The sequence below is a fragment of the Protopterus annectens genome, chromosome 13.part0 (genome assembly GCF_019279795.1).
Source record: "Protopterus annectens isolate FY-2018-M chromosome 13.part0, PAN1.0, whole genome shotgun sequence".
NCBI classification, from domain to species: domain Eukaryota; kingdom Metazoa; phylum Chordata; order Ceratodontiformes; family Protopteridae; genus Protopterus; species Protopterus annectens.
This window is the reverse complement of record NC_056747.1, coordinates 236,467,932-236,486,451: the sequence shown is the minus strand read 5'-3', so window position 1 is coordinate 236,486,451 and position 18,520 is coordinate 236,467,932. Positions and strand designations below refer to the sequence as shown.

The 18,520-nt window shown below is 41.7% G+C and overlaps 1 protein-coding gene across 1 annotated transcript; it reads left to right on the top strand.

The window, feature by feature from the left end:
- Window positions 1-15,527: 15,527 nt before the first annotated feature.
- Window positions 15,528-18,004, top strand: LOC122787197 (protein fem-1 homolog A-like). Its single transcript, XM_044053787.1, has one exon. The coding sequence runs from the start codon at window positions 15,739-15,741 to the stop codon at window positions 17,587-17,589; it is 1,851 nt and encodes a 616-aa protein (XP_043909722.1). The 5' UTR covers window positions 15,528-15,738; the 3' UTR covers window positions 17,590-18,004.
- Window positions 18,005-18,520: the final 516 nt, after the last annotated feature.

The window sequence follows — 18,520 nt, the reverse complement described above, 5'->3', positions numbered from 1 at the left end:
CAGAGACTCCTCATGCTTTGGAACAAAATTCCAAATTACATCAGGCAGAGCCCCTCACTAACACTCTTCAAGAGAAACCTTGACGAGTGGATGGGTAACAGAAAATACACCCCTGGGATCACTTCATTGGCTCTGCTTGACAGAGGATCAGTTAATTAATCAATGGGGTGGTGAAAGCCGACACACTCTGGATAGGCTTATAAATGCCCTCGGGCAGATAGCCTAGTACCTACCTATGAAGCTATGACTCCTCCCCTACTCAGAATTCCTTTCATCTACCTAAATTACCTCAGATATCTTTTGCAGTGTGTTCTATCCAGATGTGTTATCTGACAGATCTTGTCAGTTATTTCATGATAAGTGAATTACTGAATACTTTTTCTTCTTGACTTCTCCCTTTAGTGTTTTTGTAGTATTACACAGTATAGTGCAGTATTAGGCTTAGATTCTATTAGTTTAAGGATTTATTTTTTATTGTATACTAATCTATAGTGTGTGTTTTCTATATAGTTCTATAGTTATAAACATAGGATAGTATAGTACTTGTGTGTGTTTATTAGCATTAGGATAATTTAGAAATGAAAAGAGAAGCTGTTTTTATTCGCAACAAGATTTTTTTTTACTATTGTTTGGCGTTTAATTTACAAATAGTTCTTACTACTACCACTTGGTGTTTTAGCTTAGCTTGAATAGCTCAAAAGGCTATTCTTTTATATATTTTTTCTAGCATTAGGATAGTCAGACATTTTTTCTTAGATGTGGTTTGAATTGTTGTGTCATTTATAAAGATTTTCTGACAGTATTCTGATGTCAGACAAAACTATGAGATTTAAACATTGTTCAGACTGTAGACACAAGATCCCTCCTCAAAATCTTAATTCCCTGTCTGTGCACTGTTTAGGTGCTGGTCATCCACAGGAAAATCGTAATATTTGTGCTGCCTTTAATTCTAGAGCTATACGAAGCAGGAGAAAAATAATAATTATGAAAATTCTTTCTACCCCCACAGACAGGATCTTCTACTCCAGTTGTGACTTCCGAGTGAAGACCTCCATCTGCTTCTCTCAGCACTGAAAAGAAGTGAAAGAAAGAAAAGGATAATAGAAATACATGGAAAAGAAAAACTCTTTAGAGAAAAGGGCTGAAGAAAAAACTTTGAAAGAGAATATGCTTGACAAGTCGTGGAAAAGGTCCCCAGATCCATCTAGTCTATATAGTCCAATACCTAAAACATTAAGGCAGCCAGATCTGAAATCTGTCCCCTCAAGCTACATTTTCTGTGGAGCAAGTCAGCCCCCAGCTCCATTCACTAGTCCTTCAAGACAAACGTCCTTCCAGGCCCTCATCTGTAGCATAATTTTCGGGGTCAGTCCGATCCACCAGAACTCTCATGGAAATGGATGTCAATCGAATGATGAGGACATTTTTGAAGACATAGATCAGTGATGATGAACCTATGACACGTGTGTCATATGTGGCATGCCATAACATTTTTGGGTGACACACCACCGTTCACCAACATCCCAGTCAACAAAGAAACTGAATGAACAAAAATACAAGATATATGTGACCCTGCACTTACATATTAAAACTTAGCAACAAAACAGTCATTAATTGATGTTAATCAAATGAAATGCAATGTGTTCCATATTTTTTTCAGTTCAATTCAAAATTACTATTAAAAGTAGGGTAATTTTTGGGTGCACCGTTTTAAACCCAGTTATCAGTATGCATATCATTTTCTCTACTGTTAAGTCACTGATTTTTCTTTACTTTTATAATACATAGCAGCACACGATTGGACTGTATTTTTTTAAATAAACAAATATGTAAACAATTATTTCTCTTTTGTTTGGGGGGGGGGGTGACACGCCAACAGAGTCAGGATAGGCATTTTCTGAATTTTTGACATGCCGAGCCCAAAAGGTTCATCATCACTGGCATAGATCCAACTGGGAGTCTCCCTGGTGCCGTCCCTGAGGAGAGGTCTGGGTACAGGCCCATCAACCCTGTCACATTTTTCTCTGATACAGATTCAGTATTCAGAAACAGTTCCCATGGGTCCAAAACCTTCAAGTGCACCTCAGTAAGATACAACATCCAAGGAACTTCGGCTTCAAATATATTTCTTGCTCGCTCACTCTAATACAGTCATTTTGTAACCAGTCCTGGAGCCAAAGTATTTGTGTCAAGATAGGAGTGGTGCAGTCAACTCTGAGATTCTAGAAGCTATTCCATCCCCTTGGTGCCTTGGCACTAAACAGTTCGGGTCTGAGGTCATCCTCAGAGCCAGTTTTGCTTGGAATGGGGAGACCTTTTGAGTCAGCTGACTGGAGAAGTGCTTCCTTGATTCCACTGGTGGTGTCAGCTTTCGAGGCTGTGTAAAGGCTTTGGCTGGACCAAGAAGGCAGGTACATGCATCGAGTTTGGATATGTCCTGACCCCCAGTGATGCCTCTCATTCAGATCAACAGGGACAGTCAGAACCCATAAGCTTCAAGAGTTTCCAATATGAGTCTAATTATTCCATTGATAAGACACCCCTAAGAACTGATCCAGTAGTTAAGGATCTGGGAATATTTCTAGACAGTAATCTGGCCTTTGACCAATACATAGCCAAGGTAGTAAGAAAATTATTCTAGGTTGCACAACTTTAATAAGTAAGAGTATGGCATCCAGGTCCAGGAAAGCTATAATACCACTTTACTCGGCCCTTATCAGACCTATCATTGAGTACAATGCCCCCTTTGGGGTGTACCTAACCTGTCATATGCCACAGTTGGAATGCCCACAGAAGGTCCTCACCAAGAGAATCCAGAGTATTAACACATTGTTCTATAAAGATTGTCTAAAAGCCTTATATCTCTACTCAGTCTCTTACAGAAAGACAATCTATACCTGGCATATAAGGCATCCTCACATCCAGCCCTGATGGACTTTTTGCATAGCTGGAAAATAAATAGCACCAAAAAGACTAGATTCAAGGACTTAAACTTTGCTTGTGACATAAACAGAACATGCTGGTGAGACAGATGTTTGTTTCAAAGGATCCCCATGCTCTGAAATAGGCTCCACATCCATCTGAAGCAGAGTCCATCTCTAACCGTATTCAAACCTAACCTTGACCATTGGATGGACAATCAAAAATTCTAGCCCCCATGTCTCTGATAGACAGGCTGACAGTAAATATTCCCAAATTAACACCCTCCCCACTAAACCTTTAGCAATCTCCTAACATAACTCTCAAATAGATGCCCACGTTACAGAGGGACAAAACTAGGATGGGTTATATGGCTAGGCTTATAGTGGCCCTGGTGGTCGTTAGCCTAGTATATACCTACGAACTTATGAACCTATGAATCTATACAATGATTAGTCAACCATTGGACCAAATTTAGAAAGGTTACAGCAAAGTGTGCATAAGGTATACACCTCAAACTAATAATTTCTATTTCAGGGACAGCCCTACTACCAGTGCTGCAACATGTGCATATGCAGCACCACAGTGAGCTGTGTCCACAGCCATGCAGAGACATACTAATTTGCCATGCGCTCTCCCCTTAGAACTGTCTGTGATAAGGCATTTAGATAGCCAAACTATTCAGAGAATCACTTGGCTGCACAGACTACCATGATCACTTCTGGCCACTTATAATTTGGCTATATTCATCCATTGCAGTAGGAGTGAATGCTGGGGGATTCAGTGATCAGGCAGTGTTGGGGGGGGTGTATTTGAGGGGTTGCATGTGTGAGTTCATATGAGAGTGTGTGTCTACCTGGGTTGTAGCAGTAGGGGAAGTTAGTGAGGAGGCAGATTAAGCAAGTGTGTGTGTGTGTGTGTGTGTGTGTGTGTGTGTGTGTGTGTGTGTGTGTGTGTGTGTGTGTGTGTGTGTGTGTGTGAGATCAGTGGAGAGGGGGCTATGTGTATTTGTGTGTATATTTGTGGGTGGACTGGGGTAGCTGTCATACCTCCACACATCCCTAATCTAATGAGCAAAACCTGCAACATTAGGTTGGGGGGACATCAGCCACCAAGGAATACTTTACCTATGTGGATCAGGGGAACACTAGCAACCAGGGAATGCTTTACCTGTGTGGGTTGGGAGGGAACACTATCCACCAGGGAACATTTTAACTACATGGGTTAGGGGAGCACTAGCCACCAGAGATAACCTCTTATGCTGTAATGGCACTTGCACATAATGGGGATGAAGGAAGGGGCAGCACTAGACACCACGCATACTGTATATAGCATACCTTAAAGGCACTTAATTAAAATAAATAAATAAAACATTGTGCAAGGAACCACTAGACAGCAGGAATACTATTAAGTAGTGTGACTTAATTACACTAAAAGAGATGTTAACCATGTACTTTTGCCACGGTAAATCTTGGCACCAACCCACTGAGAAGTTAACACAGGAATGTTTTTTGAGGATCATAGCCATTATTCCCAGCCTGCAACAGTTTGTGAAATACAAGGGGGAGGGGGAGGGAACAGTAAGCATACCTCTCAGCCTCATAGAGCAAATCAAGACAAAATCAGGGACAGCTGCAACATTTGCCTCCTACCCACTTATATAGTTCCTACTCTAATAGCTTTTGCACTAGCATATATTATCTGAAGGATATGAACTGTGAAACACTAATGTCTGCCATTAATAACTGACTGAATTCATCCATGAGTTACTATGGCAGTAAAAAGGAGAAATCAGGGAAGTTCTAAGAATACAAGAACAGGTATGGGGTTTGTGGTGTGTGTGTGTGTGTGTGTGTGTGTGTGTGTGTGTGTGTGTGTGTGTGTGTGTGTGTGTGTGTGTGTTTGAATGTGTGCACTGGGTGTGGAAGAATGAATGAGGGGGAGTGCCTCTGCTAATTGATGTGGCTGCCACCACAGTTACCTAGTGCAGGAAATGCTAATCTGCACTCATGGTAGTTAACAGAGATTAAAGGACATGCAAATTAGCCAAAAAAGGAGGTATCTCCTCACTGTGGCTAATGTGTCACTGAATACATTAGTACAACATTGTCGACATAGGACCTTTTTATCACAGTCTTTAAAGCAAGTGCCAGGGCACTTTATGAAACCCTGAGATAGTTCAGCTTTGTTAATTATTTTCCTCTTAAATTTATTTCTTTTTAGGGAGCATGTTCTTGCTGTTGTTAAAATGTTTGTAAAAGGCTATTTGTTTAAATAGGCATAATGTTCATAGGTTCATAGGTAGGTACTGGGCTATCTGCCCGAAGGCATATATTAGCCCAGCCATGTTGTGCGGTATTTACTGCCCCTTTGGTTAGTTCCCTAGACCCTTGATCTAGCAGCTAATACCCTTGGCCCCTATCTAGTAGAGCTGTTGGTATGATCCCTGGTGTGAACTTTCTGTTACCCATCCACTCGTCAAGGTTCCTCTTGAAGAGTGATAGTGAGGGGCTCTGTCTTATGTAGATCAGGACCTTGTTTCATAGCAAGGGAAGTCTTTGCAAAGGGAATCTAACTCTCCAGCATGTTCTATTCATTGTTGTGCTGAGGTTTATATCCCTAGAGCATGTAGCTCGAGTAGATTTGGTTTTGCTAAGATGGAGCATGTTCAACAGTTCTGGGTTGGACATGGCTCTGTATGTTAGTCAGAGATCGCCTCTGAGAAGGTGGTATGCAACAGAGAAAAGCCTTAGTTTTTTAGTTGTGCTGCATAGGGCAACTGTTTGAGGCCAGTAATCCTCTTAGTGAGGTACCTCTGTGGTCTCTCCAGCTGCTGGAGATGCCTAGCCAGGTACATTCCAATTGGTGCCTTGTACTCAATAATGGGTCTGATGAGGGAAGAGTAGAGGGGCACCACTACATCCTTAGATCTTGATGCAAACTCTTTTGTGATCAGATGGGTCACACAGAAGGATTTTCTAACCACCTTGGCAACATTGTTATCAAAGGAAAGCTGATTATCTACTTGGGTCCCTAGATCCTTTATTACTTCTTCAGCTTTCAGGGGGTTATCTCCTATGTGGTAGTTTGTGGGTACTCTGTTTTTTCAAAGGGAATTACTACGCATTTTTTAGCATTTATCTTGAGACCATGGCTTTAACACCATGCATCAGTCTCATTAAGGCCCTTCTAGAGGATATCCATGTCAGCCGGAGACTCTATTATAGCACCCAGTTTGCAGTCATCTGCAAACTTGGTCAGCCACAGCCCTTCAGTGCTTGCCTGTACTTCTGAGAAGTATATGCCAAACAGGAGGGGCCCCAGGACAGAGCCCTGAGGCACACCACTCATTACTGGTCTAGATTCAGACATAGATCCCGCTACTCTTACTTTGTGGGATCTGTCTGAGAGCCAGTTTGCGATCCATCTTGTGACATAAGGGTTTATGCCCAGGTTGGTGAGTTTATCAATAATACCCGAATGGGGAATGGTGTCAAATGCTTTAGCAATGTCAAGGTAAGCTGTGTGTATATCCTTTCCCTTATCTATAGCCTGAGTAACTGTCTCAAAGAAGTCCACCAGGTTCAGGAGGCATGATCTGCCCTTGACGAAGCAGAACTGTGTGGGGTCAAGTGTTTGGAGGTTCCCAATATCTCCATTTATGAGTTCCATAATGATTCGCTCCATTGACTTACAGATCAGACTGGTCAAGCTTATTGGTCGGTAGTTCCCAGGGTCGGATGTGGGCCCGCCCTTGTGCAATGGAACCACCGTTGCTGTGTGCCATTCTATGGGCACATATCCTGTTGAGAGGCTGAGACTGAACAGGGTATTCAGATGCGGGGTTAATTCATTTTGCAGCTCGCGTATGACACAGCCCGGGACACCATCTGGTCCCATGGAGGCAGTGTTTTTAGCTTTAGACAGAGCCTTATCAACCAACGTATCAGTAATAATTGGAGTTACACAATCCCCTGGAATAGTAATAGGCCCTGTAGGTGGTGAGGGGGGGGGGGTTTGCACTCAACCTGTCAGCCAAGATGTTGGCAATGTCAGTGGGGTCAGTATATTTTATTCCATTTTGTACTAGCTCAGAACAGACCTGAGCATTGCCATTTAGGTTTTTAACGTAGCCATAGAAGGCCTTATGGTTATCCTTGGCATCCTTGGCAAATTTCTTTTTAAAATTGGCTTTAGTTGACTTGATGAGGGCCCTCAATTTCTTACTAATGCTGATCAGGGATGATTTTTCTACTTGAGATTTGGCCTTTTTTTGTATAAGTCTCCTCCTTTTATTGTATAGTTTGCTTATGGCCGGGGTCCACCAGACTGGTTTCTTCCTGCTTGAGGAAGGAGTCTTGGTTTTATTTGGGATAGCATAGTCCATGCAATCCTGAAGATGTATATAAAGTGCCTTGGTGTAGGATTCTGCATCCTGGATATCATTATCCTTCTGCAAGGGAATAGTGAAGCTTTCCACTTCTGACGCAAGTAGTTTGAAGTTTGCTTTGGAAAGGATTTTTACAATGGTTTCTTTGACTGGGGGAGGTGGAGGGGTGAGGACATCCAGGGTTATCAGTTTGTGGTCTGATCTGACCAGAGAGGGAGTGATAACGGGTGTGGTACAATGGGCACCCATATTTGTGATGACTAAATCCAATATGTTGCCCCTCTAGTGGGAGAACATACCAGTTGTTCAAGGGCATTTGAATTTATAAATTCTATGAACCACTGGGCATAGGAATTAGAACTTTGGTAGTTCGCCCAGTCTATACCATGGTAGTTGAAATCACCCAAAATTATGGTGGGTAGGACCTTTATATTTTCCAATGCCTCAAGGAATGCTGAGTGAGCATCTTGGGACATGTTCACAGGTGGTTACTAGGCTAATAGCCCAAGAGCCTTTACAAGCCTAGCCATATTCATCCTGCGTTAGCTCAATTATCAATACTAAGGTGAGTAAAGTTTGCAGGGCATGAGCCTAATACCGACTAGATCTGTCCAAAAGGGACATGGGTGCCACCCAAGGACTGAATCTACAGTTACCTATCCGTTGATCTAGGTTGCGCTTGAAGAGAGTTTGGGAGGGGGTTTGCTTTACATAGATGGGAAGCTTGTTCCAGAAAAGGGGCAGTCTCTAGGGCATGAATCTGTCTGTCCAGCATGACTTGTTCATATCCGAGGCTAGGCTAAGATCCCTGGAGCAAGAGACTCTCATGCAGTTTGATTTGTGAATGTGCAACATTTCCATCAGGGCCAGGTCAGAGACAGCCCTGTAAGCCAGACATAGGTCACCCCTCAGGATCATCAAACTACATAAATTGCAAAACACTTTTCTCCTGATGTAAACACTTTTATAATAAAATTATTGAAGTAACATAGTACTGCAGTACCTGTTACAGTACCCAGTATCTAATAACCACTAAAACTGCCTTATAAAATTCAGTAAAATAGTGAATATGATTACACTTTTAGAGCACCACAGATACATAAAGTAATTATTTAATGATGCTTACAGACATGGTTGTAACTATTCAAACATCAGAGTCAGGCAACAAGCCACTGCTCTGCTGTATTCATCTCTGCAATCCAAGAAACCCGTTGCATTCTGCTAACCATAAGTACAATTTTATACTGTATTTTGTACTTCTAAACTGTATTTTTCTTATATTGCCTATTTTTTAAACTGTTCTTGCTGATGTGTTGCACTTTTTGTCTGCTGTAGCATAGGCTAGATTTAGACTTGCTGAATCTAGTTCTCTTTGTTAAAGAGCACTAAACCAGGCTATCTTTTGTTGGAAAGGCCCCCCTTGCACCCTTGTGGCAGGAAAATGCAGTTAGGACTCATCTGATTGAAGGTTGCTGGCACAGGGCTCAGTTTTGAGCTTTTTTATTGGTTAAATTGTTTAATTCAACACTGTTGCTATACTTGCACGGATTTGCACTTGTTTTAACACAGCTCCACAAAGTTAGGTGACCCGCCTCTGTTCTGCTGTATTTATCTGTTTATGAGTAGTGCACCACTGTGGACAATCATGCAATACCATGCAGTGGAGGTAACCATGTAGTATAGATGCAAAAACTTCAGTAGATAAATTTTCCCATAGTAGCGGTCCATGATCCGGCCAAGAAGTCCTTAAATTATGCTTACCTGCTCAGACAGCATTTCAGTTGTGCTTTTGCCCCTTAAGAAGTCCCAAAATCACCAAATCTACAATAGTCTCATACCATTTAGACAAACCCCGCTACTACAGACCCTTTATAGCACCTCATTACTAAAGACCCCACTTAGAGCACCCAGCTATACCACATCTCTACATTTTCTCTCCTCATTGTGAAAACAGGATTTAACCTAGCATTACAGGTGGTCAGTTTCCCTCCATTTCTGCTACCAGCCTGATTGACTTGGATATCCTGAGGCAGTGTAGCAACTGCCTCATATACACTGACAGCCCTCTACTCCTAAATCACTCAAGCACAATTTGTGAGAGATGTATCTACACTAAAAATCTGGAATCCTTGCTCTCTTGGGCACAGAACAGGAACACTGAATGGGTTGTCAACTCATACACTACACCTCTTTCGCAAACCATGCACTCAGCACATAAACCATCATAAACTGAGGTACTCACCAGAAACCTTCTAAACACAAACATGCTATACCTAATACAGCACCTACAGCATGCAATACACATAAAAACACACGCATCAGTGTCTCACCAAATAGGCCTGAAGCAAAGCACATCTAAACCAAATTTTTAGTCATAGGTAACTCCATTGTGAGGCACACAGATGTCCACTCACCAGGCTGGACAAGGAGAAGGTTATGGTCTATCGGATGCCAGGATTCATCAGATCACACATGCACTCAAGTCTCTCAACAACTACCATTATGACTCTGTCATAGTTTGTGTTGGTGTGAATGACTTGAGACTACCTCACTGGACTATATGAAGAGAGACATGATTGAGCTCTCTGAATGTGTGTCCCAGGCAGGTATGTCCCTAGCCTTAAGCAGCATTCTACCCTCATCTAGGATGATAACACAACATAAACAAAAAATTATTTACTTCAACAATTGGCCTAGTTTCAGGTGTCATACTAAGGGGATCCAGTTCCTGTCAGCCTGGAATGACATGACTGACAGACCACACTGCTTTGCCAGAGATGGTCTTCACCTGTTACCTCTAGACTTTCAGTTACTGGCTAAGGCACTTGCCTCCTCCATATTGCCTTTTCAGGCAAGGTCTCAAGAACAAAATTTCCAACGTGAAAATATCACTCACAAATAAATTAAAGGTTATGCTGCTAAATGCTAGGAGTTTAAATAACAAACTGCACTCTCTGAAAGCACTCATCTCCCTGGAGGATGCTGACATCTGTGCAGGCACAGAAACTTGGTTCAGGGCCACAGAGAGTGCCCAAGCCTTGCAAGGCTAGAATGCCTTCCACACTTACAGACCACAAAATGCACATGTGAGAACCAAAACAGGAGGAGTATCTATCGTCATCAATGATGAATACACCTCTAGACTGGTTAAACAGGAAAACTACATGGAGTTACTGCAAGTTCAAATAACTGTGGGTAAGACCCCCCCTTCATGTCATCGTTAGCTAAAGGCCCCCTTCAATGAACCAAGATACCCACACTGCTTATTTGCACCTACTTGAGTCAATCAAATTACAACCAAACACTCTAGTCACGGGAGATTTTAACTATCCCACCATTGACTGGGAAACTTACACAAGTACCAACATGCACGCACAAAGGTTTCTGGACTTTTTAACACTAATGTCCTGGAACAAACAGTATGCAACCCCACATGGGGCTCAAATATCCTCGACCTGGTCCTCACCAACATGGGTGACCATTGCACCACCACAAGTATAGGACTCTCACTGGTTAAATTTGATCACAAATCAGTCCCATTTGAAGTAGCTATAACTCCTGAACCCCTATTAGATGAAATCAGGCGAAAAATTTTCACAAAAGCTAATTACACCCTCCTAAGGGATGGCATAAATAATTTCCAAGCTCCTGTTCCCACAGATGGCATTGACAACTATACTAAGGTATACATAAATGCCCTATACAATTACTTATACAAATGTATTGACACTTCTGTACTTGACAGGATCAAAACAAGATCCTCAACAAAAAACAAGCCTCCCTGGTGGACATCTAACATTAATAAGTTATACAACAAGAGAAAGAAGTTGCTGTCTAAGAATAAAAAAGAGAGGTCCCAGCACTGGAAGAACACACTCCTCTGCTTGAGCATTCTTCAGCCATATCCGTAACCTAAAAGGTGGGACCCAGAAATGTGCTGAACTAGCTATGGATAGCATCACACACACTAATCCTGCGAAAATAGCTAACCTATTAGCTGACTGGTTTGTTGAAAACTTCACCCCCTTTCCCCTACAAACATTACACAAAGCATTCCCTCTGCATATCCCCCACTTTCATCTTCAAACAGCAAGTCATTACTGCTCTCTCCAAGGCCAAAAACACAGCCTCTGTGGGAGCGGACGGCATCTCAGGTTTAGTTTTAAATGGTCGAAAGCATGAGTTAGCAACTCCATTAGTTACTCTCTTCAACCACAGCCTGAATACTGGTTTTGTCCATGCTGAATGGAAAACAGAAACCATCACCCCCTTTCATAAAGGGGGTACAGCAACAGAGCCTGGGAACTACAGACCCATAAGCTTAACCAGCCTTATTTGTAAGGCCATGGATCAAATCATCGTGGACCTTATAAATAAGGATATAGATGATCTCCAAACCCTTGATCTGCTACAATTTGGTTTGTAAAAGGAAGGTCATGTCTGTTAAACCTGGTGGACTTCTTCAAAAATGTCACCAGAACCATAGACAAAGGCAAATCTGTGCATACAGCCTACCTTGACTTAACTAAGGCCTTCAACACAATCCCACATACAGGCATCATTGATAAACTCTCCCAGTTGAATATCAACCCTTATGTTGTCAGGTGGGTTGCTAACTCGCTCACCGACAGAGCACACTCAGTCAAAGTTCGGGACTTTACCTGAACCAGCAGACCTGTCACCAGTGAGGTTCCACAGGTGTCAGTGCTGGGCCCCCTACTGTTTGGAATATACTTCTCAGAAGTTCAAGCCAAAACGGAGGGGCTGTGGATGACAAAGTTTGCTGACGACTGCAAATTAGGTGCAATCACTAAATCCCCGAACAACGCCAATATACTTCAAGAGGGACTTACACAAACCAGTGATTGGTACCAAAGCTAGGACTCAAACGCAGTGCTAAAAAATGCATTATCATCCCCTTTGGTAAAACCAATATCCTTGCAGACTATCATATAAATAATAATACCCTAAGTAACAACTTGGTAGTGAAAGACTTGGGAACCCAAGTTGACTGTAGCCTAAACTTTGACCACCATGTGTCTACTGTGGTGTGGAAAGTATTCTACATCACACACTTCATTAGCAAAGGCATTTCCTCAAGAGTGAAAGAGGTCATAACTCCCCCTGTATTTGACCCTCATCAGGCCAATAATTGAGTACAATGCTCCCTTTGGTATGCACCTTACCAGACACCTGCAGCAACTTGATAGACCTCAGAGATTGCTAAACAAAACAATTCAGGGTCTGCAGCTCCAGTACATATCACTATCACTGTAGTCAGTAGCATACAGACTTCTTAGTGGAGACTTGTGCCTGGCCAACAGGGCAATCTCAGATTCAAACCTAATAGAAATGGGACAAGGGTCACCTGCTCCAGGGACCTTAACCTAGCCTGTGACATAAACAGGACCTGCTGGAGAGACAGATATGTCTCTCAGAGGTTGCCACTCCACTGGGATAGGCTACCAGTTCACATCAAACAGACCCTGTTTAAGCATAGCCTGGATGACTGGATGGGAAACCATAAATTCCTTCCAGGGATTTCACCTATGACCCTCCTAGATATGGGCAGTAACTGCTACCTAAGATCTCAAGTTTTGGCAAGATCCTTTATATTGGGTTTTTCTAGTATTATATTGGGTACACACAGCTAGGCTTATAAAGACCTTTGGGTCAATATCCTAGGTAAGCCAAGGTGTACAGTTACATTTTTGAAAAAGAGTATTTTGTCCAAACAAAGGAAATTTAGTTTCTCCTCTTTAAACATGTACATTAAATTAAAAAGACACAAATTAACCCCCTTTCCTCAGCCCTCATTAGGCCAGTCATTGAATATAATGCCCCCTTTGGCATGTATCTGTCCAGACACATGCATCAACTGGAATGCCCACAAAGATACCTTATTAAAAGGATACAAGGCTTAAACAACATGTTCTACATGTACTGACTCAAAGCCCTGCCACTATACTCAGTATCCTACAAACTGCTAAGAGGTGAACTGTGCCTAGCATGCAAAGCATCCTCTGACTCATTACTGATGGATTTACTGCACACCAGCAAGTCAAATGGCATTACAAATACTCAGTCTAGGGATCTAAACCTTTTCTGCAACATCAACAGAACTGTTTAGAGGGACAGGTATATTTCACACAGACTCCCCATCCACATGAAACAAAAATCATCCCTGTCCATTTAAAGTGCAACTTGCATCTATGGATGAAAAACAGAAAACTTACTCCAGGACTTCCCCTGTACTACTAATGGACACAGGGAACTCCTAAATGCTTTATCCTATGCATGGGTCCTTTCAAATTATCTATGTTATGATCACAGTTATTCTCATTAAGGGTAATACATAATTATCGACCATGGGATGGGAAAGACCAATCTATAACCAAATGGGATATGTTATTTCAAGCAGGAAAAGGGAAACTGGCTAGTCTTTAAATGGCCCACAAGGGCAGGTAGCCTAGTACTTACCTATGAACCTATGTAAAGTAGGTTAAGTCCACTCAAAATTATAGATTTTAAATATAGTTTGTGTGTGTTTTTACACACACACATATATATATATATATATATGTGTGTGTGTGTGTGTGTGTGTGTGTGTGTGTGTGTGTACATTTTTATCTCAAAAACAGAACATATTATAGTTGCCTTTTGGGAGTTGAGGAATAGCAGCATAACACCATGATATATAAAATATATAAAAAATCTCTGGCTAAAGCCTGAATGTGTGTGGTCAGGCTGTAAAATGTAATGCTAACATACTACTAACCAGACACAGGACTACAATGGGGAAGAAGATAACAATATGATATCTGGTGGTGTACTGACACCAATTTCTGGCTAAATACCAGCTAGCGTCATGTTTTGCGTCCTAGGAAGTGCCTTCCTCCAAATATTTAGCAAATTATTTGTAAAATTCAATAATAATAGTTTTTACTCACACTTCATCACTGTCTTACATTCACTTTGCTAATTATACTTATAAACCAGTAAGGCACCAGGTCTGCAAATCAACACCTGGCAGTGGCATATTCTTGTCTTAATTATATACAAATCACTATAATGAAAGACTCAGATGTTCAGTATTTGATAACACATATTGGTACTATTACTAGTGAACGTAGATAAAAAAGTATGTTTAAAGATAAAAGGGAAATATCCGTAACACCAGTTGTACAACTGCTACTGATAATTTGTGAGGGAATAAAGAGGAAGACTGGAGGACAAAGAAAAGTAAGCACGAATGAGTTGTGTACCCAGAACAAATGGTTTAAAATTAGATATAGTTGAGGTTGTGGCGGTGCAAGCAATTTATTCATAGATGCTGTGTTTTGTTTTTTTTTTTTCAATCTGCATTCTGCTTTGGGTGTTTATCCTCTGGAGGTTACACCACTTGTGGGTAAGAAGATCCCACACAGGCAAGTCCAAATCTTGATGCTTCAAAATACCGTAAATACTACTAATTGTACTGTTAGCGGAGAACATCCTTTTCGTCGCCACGGTAATAATCGCTACTGCTTCTAATGTGTTTGAGAATATTAAAGAGAGCTTTAATAAGCTTGATTGCAAGGTCTTGGTTGTGCATTTGAGGAGTACAGACTTGTAGCAGGACAGTACTAGACACGGAAGGTGAGATGGGAATGCCTTATTTGGGTAGAGGCAGTGAAAATGGTACTGTATTCGAGGAGGAAGTTTAGTATGAAAATGACACCCAGTGTAACCCTCTATACTTGCATTTTCAGAAAAAGTATACACCTCGGGTCTGTGTGCGCGTGTTTATGCAACTACTTTAGATTTCAATTGACTTTCTTACGTAAAAATAGGCGGGACCCCGTGGCCCCAGACCAGTGAATACATTATTAAAATAGAAATGTTCGCGGAGAGCACAATGTAGTAGACTAATGGGTGGAATAAAACGGTATCACCATGGCTTCAACTTCTAGACCCTTAAATATAATCTAGCGATACCCACTGAGCATTTCACAACCTACAACATCCAACGATGAATGCCCTTTCCACTAAACTGTATTACTTCCCCCTTCTCAATCACTGTTCTAAGCCAGTAAGCCTAGTTATAATAAGACACTATTTTTTGTGTGTGTGCGTCTCGCGTAAAACTCCGGCTAGTAGGGCTTTTGACTGCATGACGTAGGTGTTGTAGTTCATTTTGTTTATGTAGCGCGTTACTCTGAAAAGCGCAGTGATGCGAATGCACTACATCTCCCGTCGTTCGCACTGCCCACCGCAGTGAGGGGGAGAGCTGTCAAGCAAGCTGTCTCCATTTTGTCTGCAGAAGCAAGATGGCTGAAAAGGCAGAAGAAAAAGTGAAGACGGTAGTTTTACTGGTGCCTTTAATTCCTGTACTCTAGTTTTTATTCTTCAAGATATCTAAATGGCAAGTGCTGTAGCGAAGTGTGAAAATGGATATCAAAACTGCGGTTTATAACGCTGCCAAGGACGGGAAGTTGAAACTTATGCAGAAGTTTCTAAGCAACAAAAGTCAAGAGGAGGTTGAGGCATTGACTGAGGAAAAAACTGATGGAGGCACTCCGTTGCTGATTGCTTCCAGGTATGGACATATAGGAGTGGTGGAGTACCTTTTGGAACACTGTAAAGTAAGTGTGGAATTAGGGGGTTCTGTGAACTTTGATGGAGAAACTATTGAAGGCGCCCCTCCACTTTGGGCTGCTTCAGCTGCCGGGCACTTGGATGTAGTTTGCAGTTTGCTGAAATATGGGGCATCTGTCAACAGTACCACACTTACTAATTCTACACCGCTTCGGGCAGCTTGTTTCGATGGCCACTTAGAAATTGTCAAGTATCTAATTGAGCATAACGCGGACATTGAGGTTGCCAACAGGCACGGACATACATGTCTCATGATTGCTTGTTACAAGGGTCATACTGATATCGCTAGATACCTTTTAGAAAAAGGAGCAGATGTAAATAGAAAAAGTGTAAAGGGAAATACAGCATTGCATGATTGTGCAGAATCGGGCAGTTTGGAGATTCTGAAGATGTTGTTAAAATGCAGTGCTAAAATGGAAAAGGATGGTTATGGAATGACCCCTTTGTTGGCAGCTAGCGTTACAGGCCATACGAATATAGTGGAGTATCTTATACACCAGCCCGGGACTTCCAAGGAAGCCAGTATTGAGGCTTTGGAGTTACTGGGTGCTACTTTTGTGGACAAAAAGAGAGATTTGTTGGGCGCTATGAAATACTGGAAGAGAGCCATGGAAATTAGACACAGTGACAGGAGTAATGTTATTCGGAAGCCAGATCCTGGACATTTGGTATTAGCATATGATTTTTCCAGGGAAGTTACAACTTCTGAGGAATTAGAAGCTTTGATTACTGATCCAGATGAGGTAAGAATGCAAGCACTTTTGATCCGAGAAAGAGTCCTTGGCCCCTCCCATCCTGACACCTCTTACTATATTCGTTATCGAGGTGCTGTGTATGCGGATTCTGGGAACTTTGAAAGGTGCATCCATCTATGGAAGTATGCCTTGGATATGCAACAAAATAATTTGGACCCATTGAGCCCTATGACAGCAAGCAGCTTTCTGTCATTTGCAGAGCTTTTTTCTTACGTTCTCCAAGATCGTACCAAGGGCACCCTGGCTACAAAAGTGACTTGTAGCGATCTTATTGGAATTCTATGCAAAAGTGTCCGGGAAGTTGAAAGAGCCATGGGCCAGAGGGAGAATATTCCAGAAGTAGGACAATTCACAAAAGCCCTCTCAATAATCTTGCATTTGATTTTCCTGTTGGAAAAAATTGAATGCAGCTCTGAGGAGGAGTACTACAAAAAGCAAACCATATACAGGTTATTGAAACTGAACCCCAGGGGACGAAATGGTTATACTCCTTTACACATGGCTGTTGACAAAGATACCACCACTGTGGGGCGCTATCCTGTAGGAAAATTTCCATCTCTGCATGTTGTAAACATTTTGCTGGAGTGCGGTGCTGATGTGGACTCGAGGGATTATGAGAATAATACACCCCTCCACATAGCTGCTCAGAATAACTGCCCACTAATTATGACCACACTTGTTACTGCAGGTGCACACTTTGATGCCACCAATTCTTTCAAGAAGACAGCCTATGACTTGGTAGATGAAAAGACAATTACTAAAAACATGATGCACCCATTTAACTATATCACTCTTCAGTGCCTTGCTGCTCAAGCTGTTGACAAGCACAAAGTACTATATAAAGGACTGATCCCAGAAGAGCTGGAGGCTTTCATTGAACTTCATTGAGATGTCTAGGTTATTTTGCTTTATTCTAACTAGGATGTAGCATTCTGCGAGTTTTAAATATGCAGTATGAACAAAAAAAATCTTATTACAGTAAGAGTAATATATAGCTGCTCATGACAGGAAAGCTGTTTCAGTATGCCTCTGGATGATCAGCGACTGGCATTTTGGCTTGGAGGTTAGACATGAGCTGTGTACACTTGCCTTTGGTTTGATTCCCACAACCTCTATTTATATACTGTGACTATTCAATCAGTTGTCTAATGCTCATGAGTCATACCTGAAAATGAGCAGAAAGTCCTTAAAGGGTGTTAACCTGATACTGCATACTTATAAAGTAAGAGCACAACCATTTGAAAACAGGAAGGCAAGAAAAAGTTGTTAAAATTGTTTTGATTAAAATACATACTTACCAGAATATTGCAGAAACATTGTTTCAGCTTTTTATTATAACCCACCTTGTTCACTAACTTGGCAGTATGATTTGTAATAACATTGTCATTAACATGTTGTCAGCACAGCCAAAGAGCTTCATCTTCCAAGTAGTAGGTTCCATTGTTTATATTGCAAATGCACCCACTGTAAAAAGTTGAGAACTTTTCACATTTTAGGAATTGTAATTGAAAACTCTTAGCTCAGCCTTTGTTTGGTAATTGGGTAAGCGGATTGGTGTGCATTCCCCTTTCTTCCATTACTGCCAGAACAAAGCCAAGTTTGTTTGTGTCTTTCGGCTTTTCCCAGTTAGGGGTCGCCACAGCGGAACTCCGGTTTGCTAATGATTGGTAGTTGATTTTTACGTGCCGAGTTACCAGCCCTGACGCACAACCTTCAATGAAGGTACACCCATTCACGCATGTCTCCACGCAGAAGACGCTCTAGCTGAGAATCGAACCAGACAGCGTCTTACTGTGAGGCGACAACGCTACCGCAGCAT

Bases quoted from the DNA above. Each gene is read 5' to 3' on its own strand.
- LOC122787197 (XM_044053787.1), top strand. From the start codon at position 15,739: ATGGATATCAAAACTGCGGTTTATAACGCTGCCAAGGACGGGAAGTTG.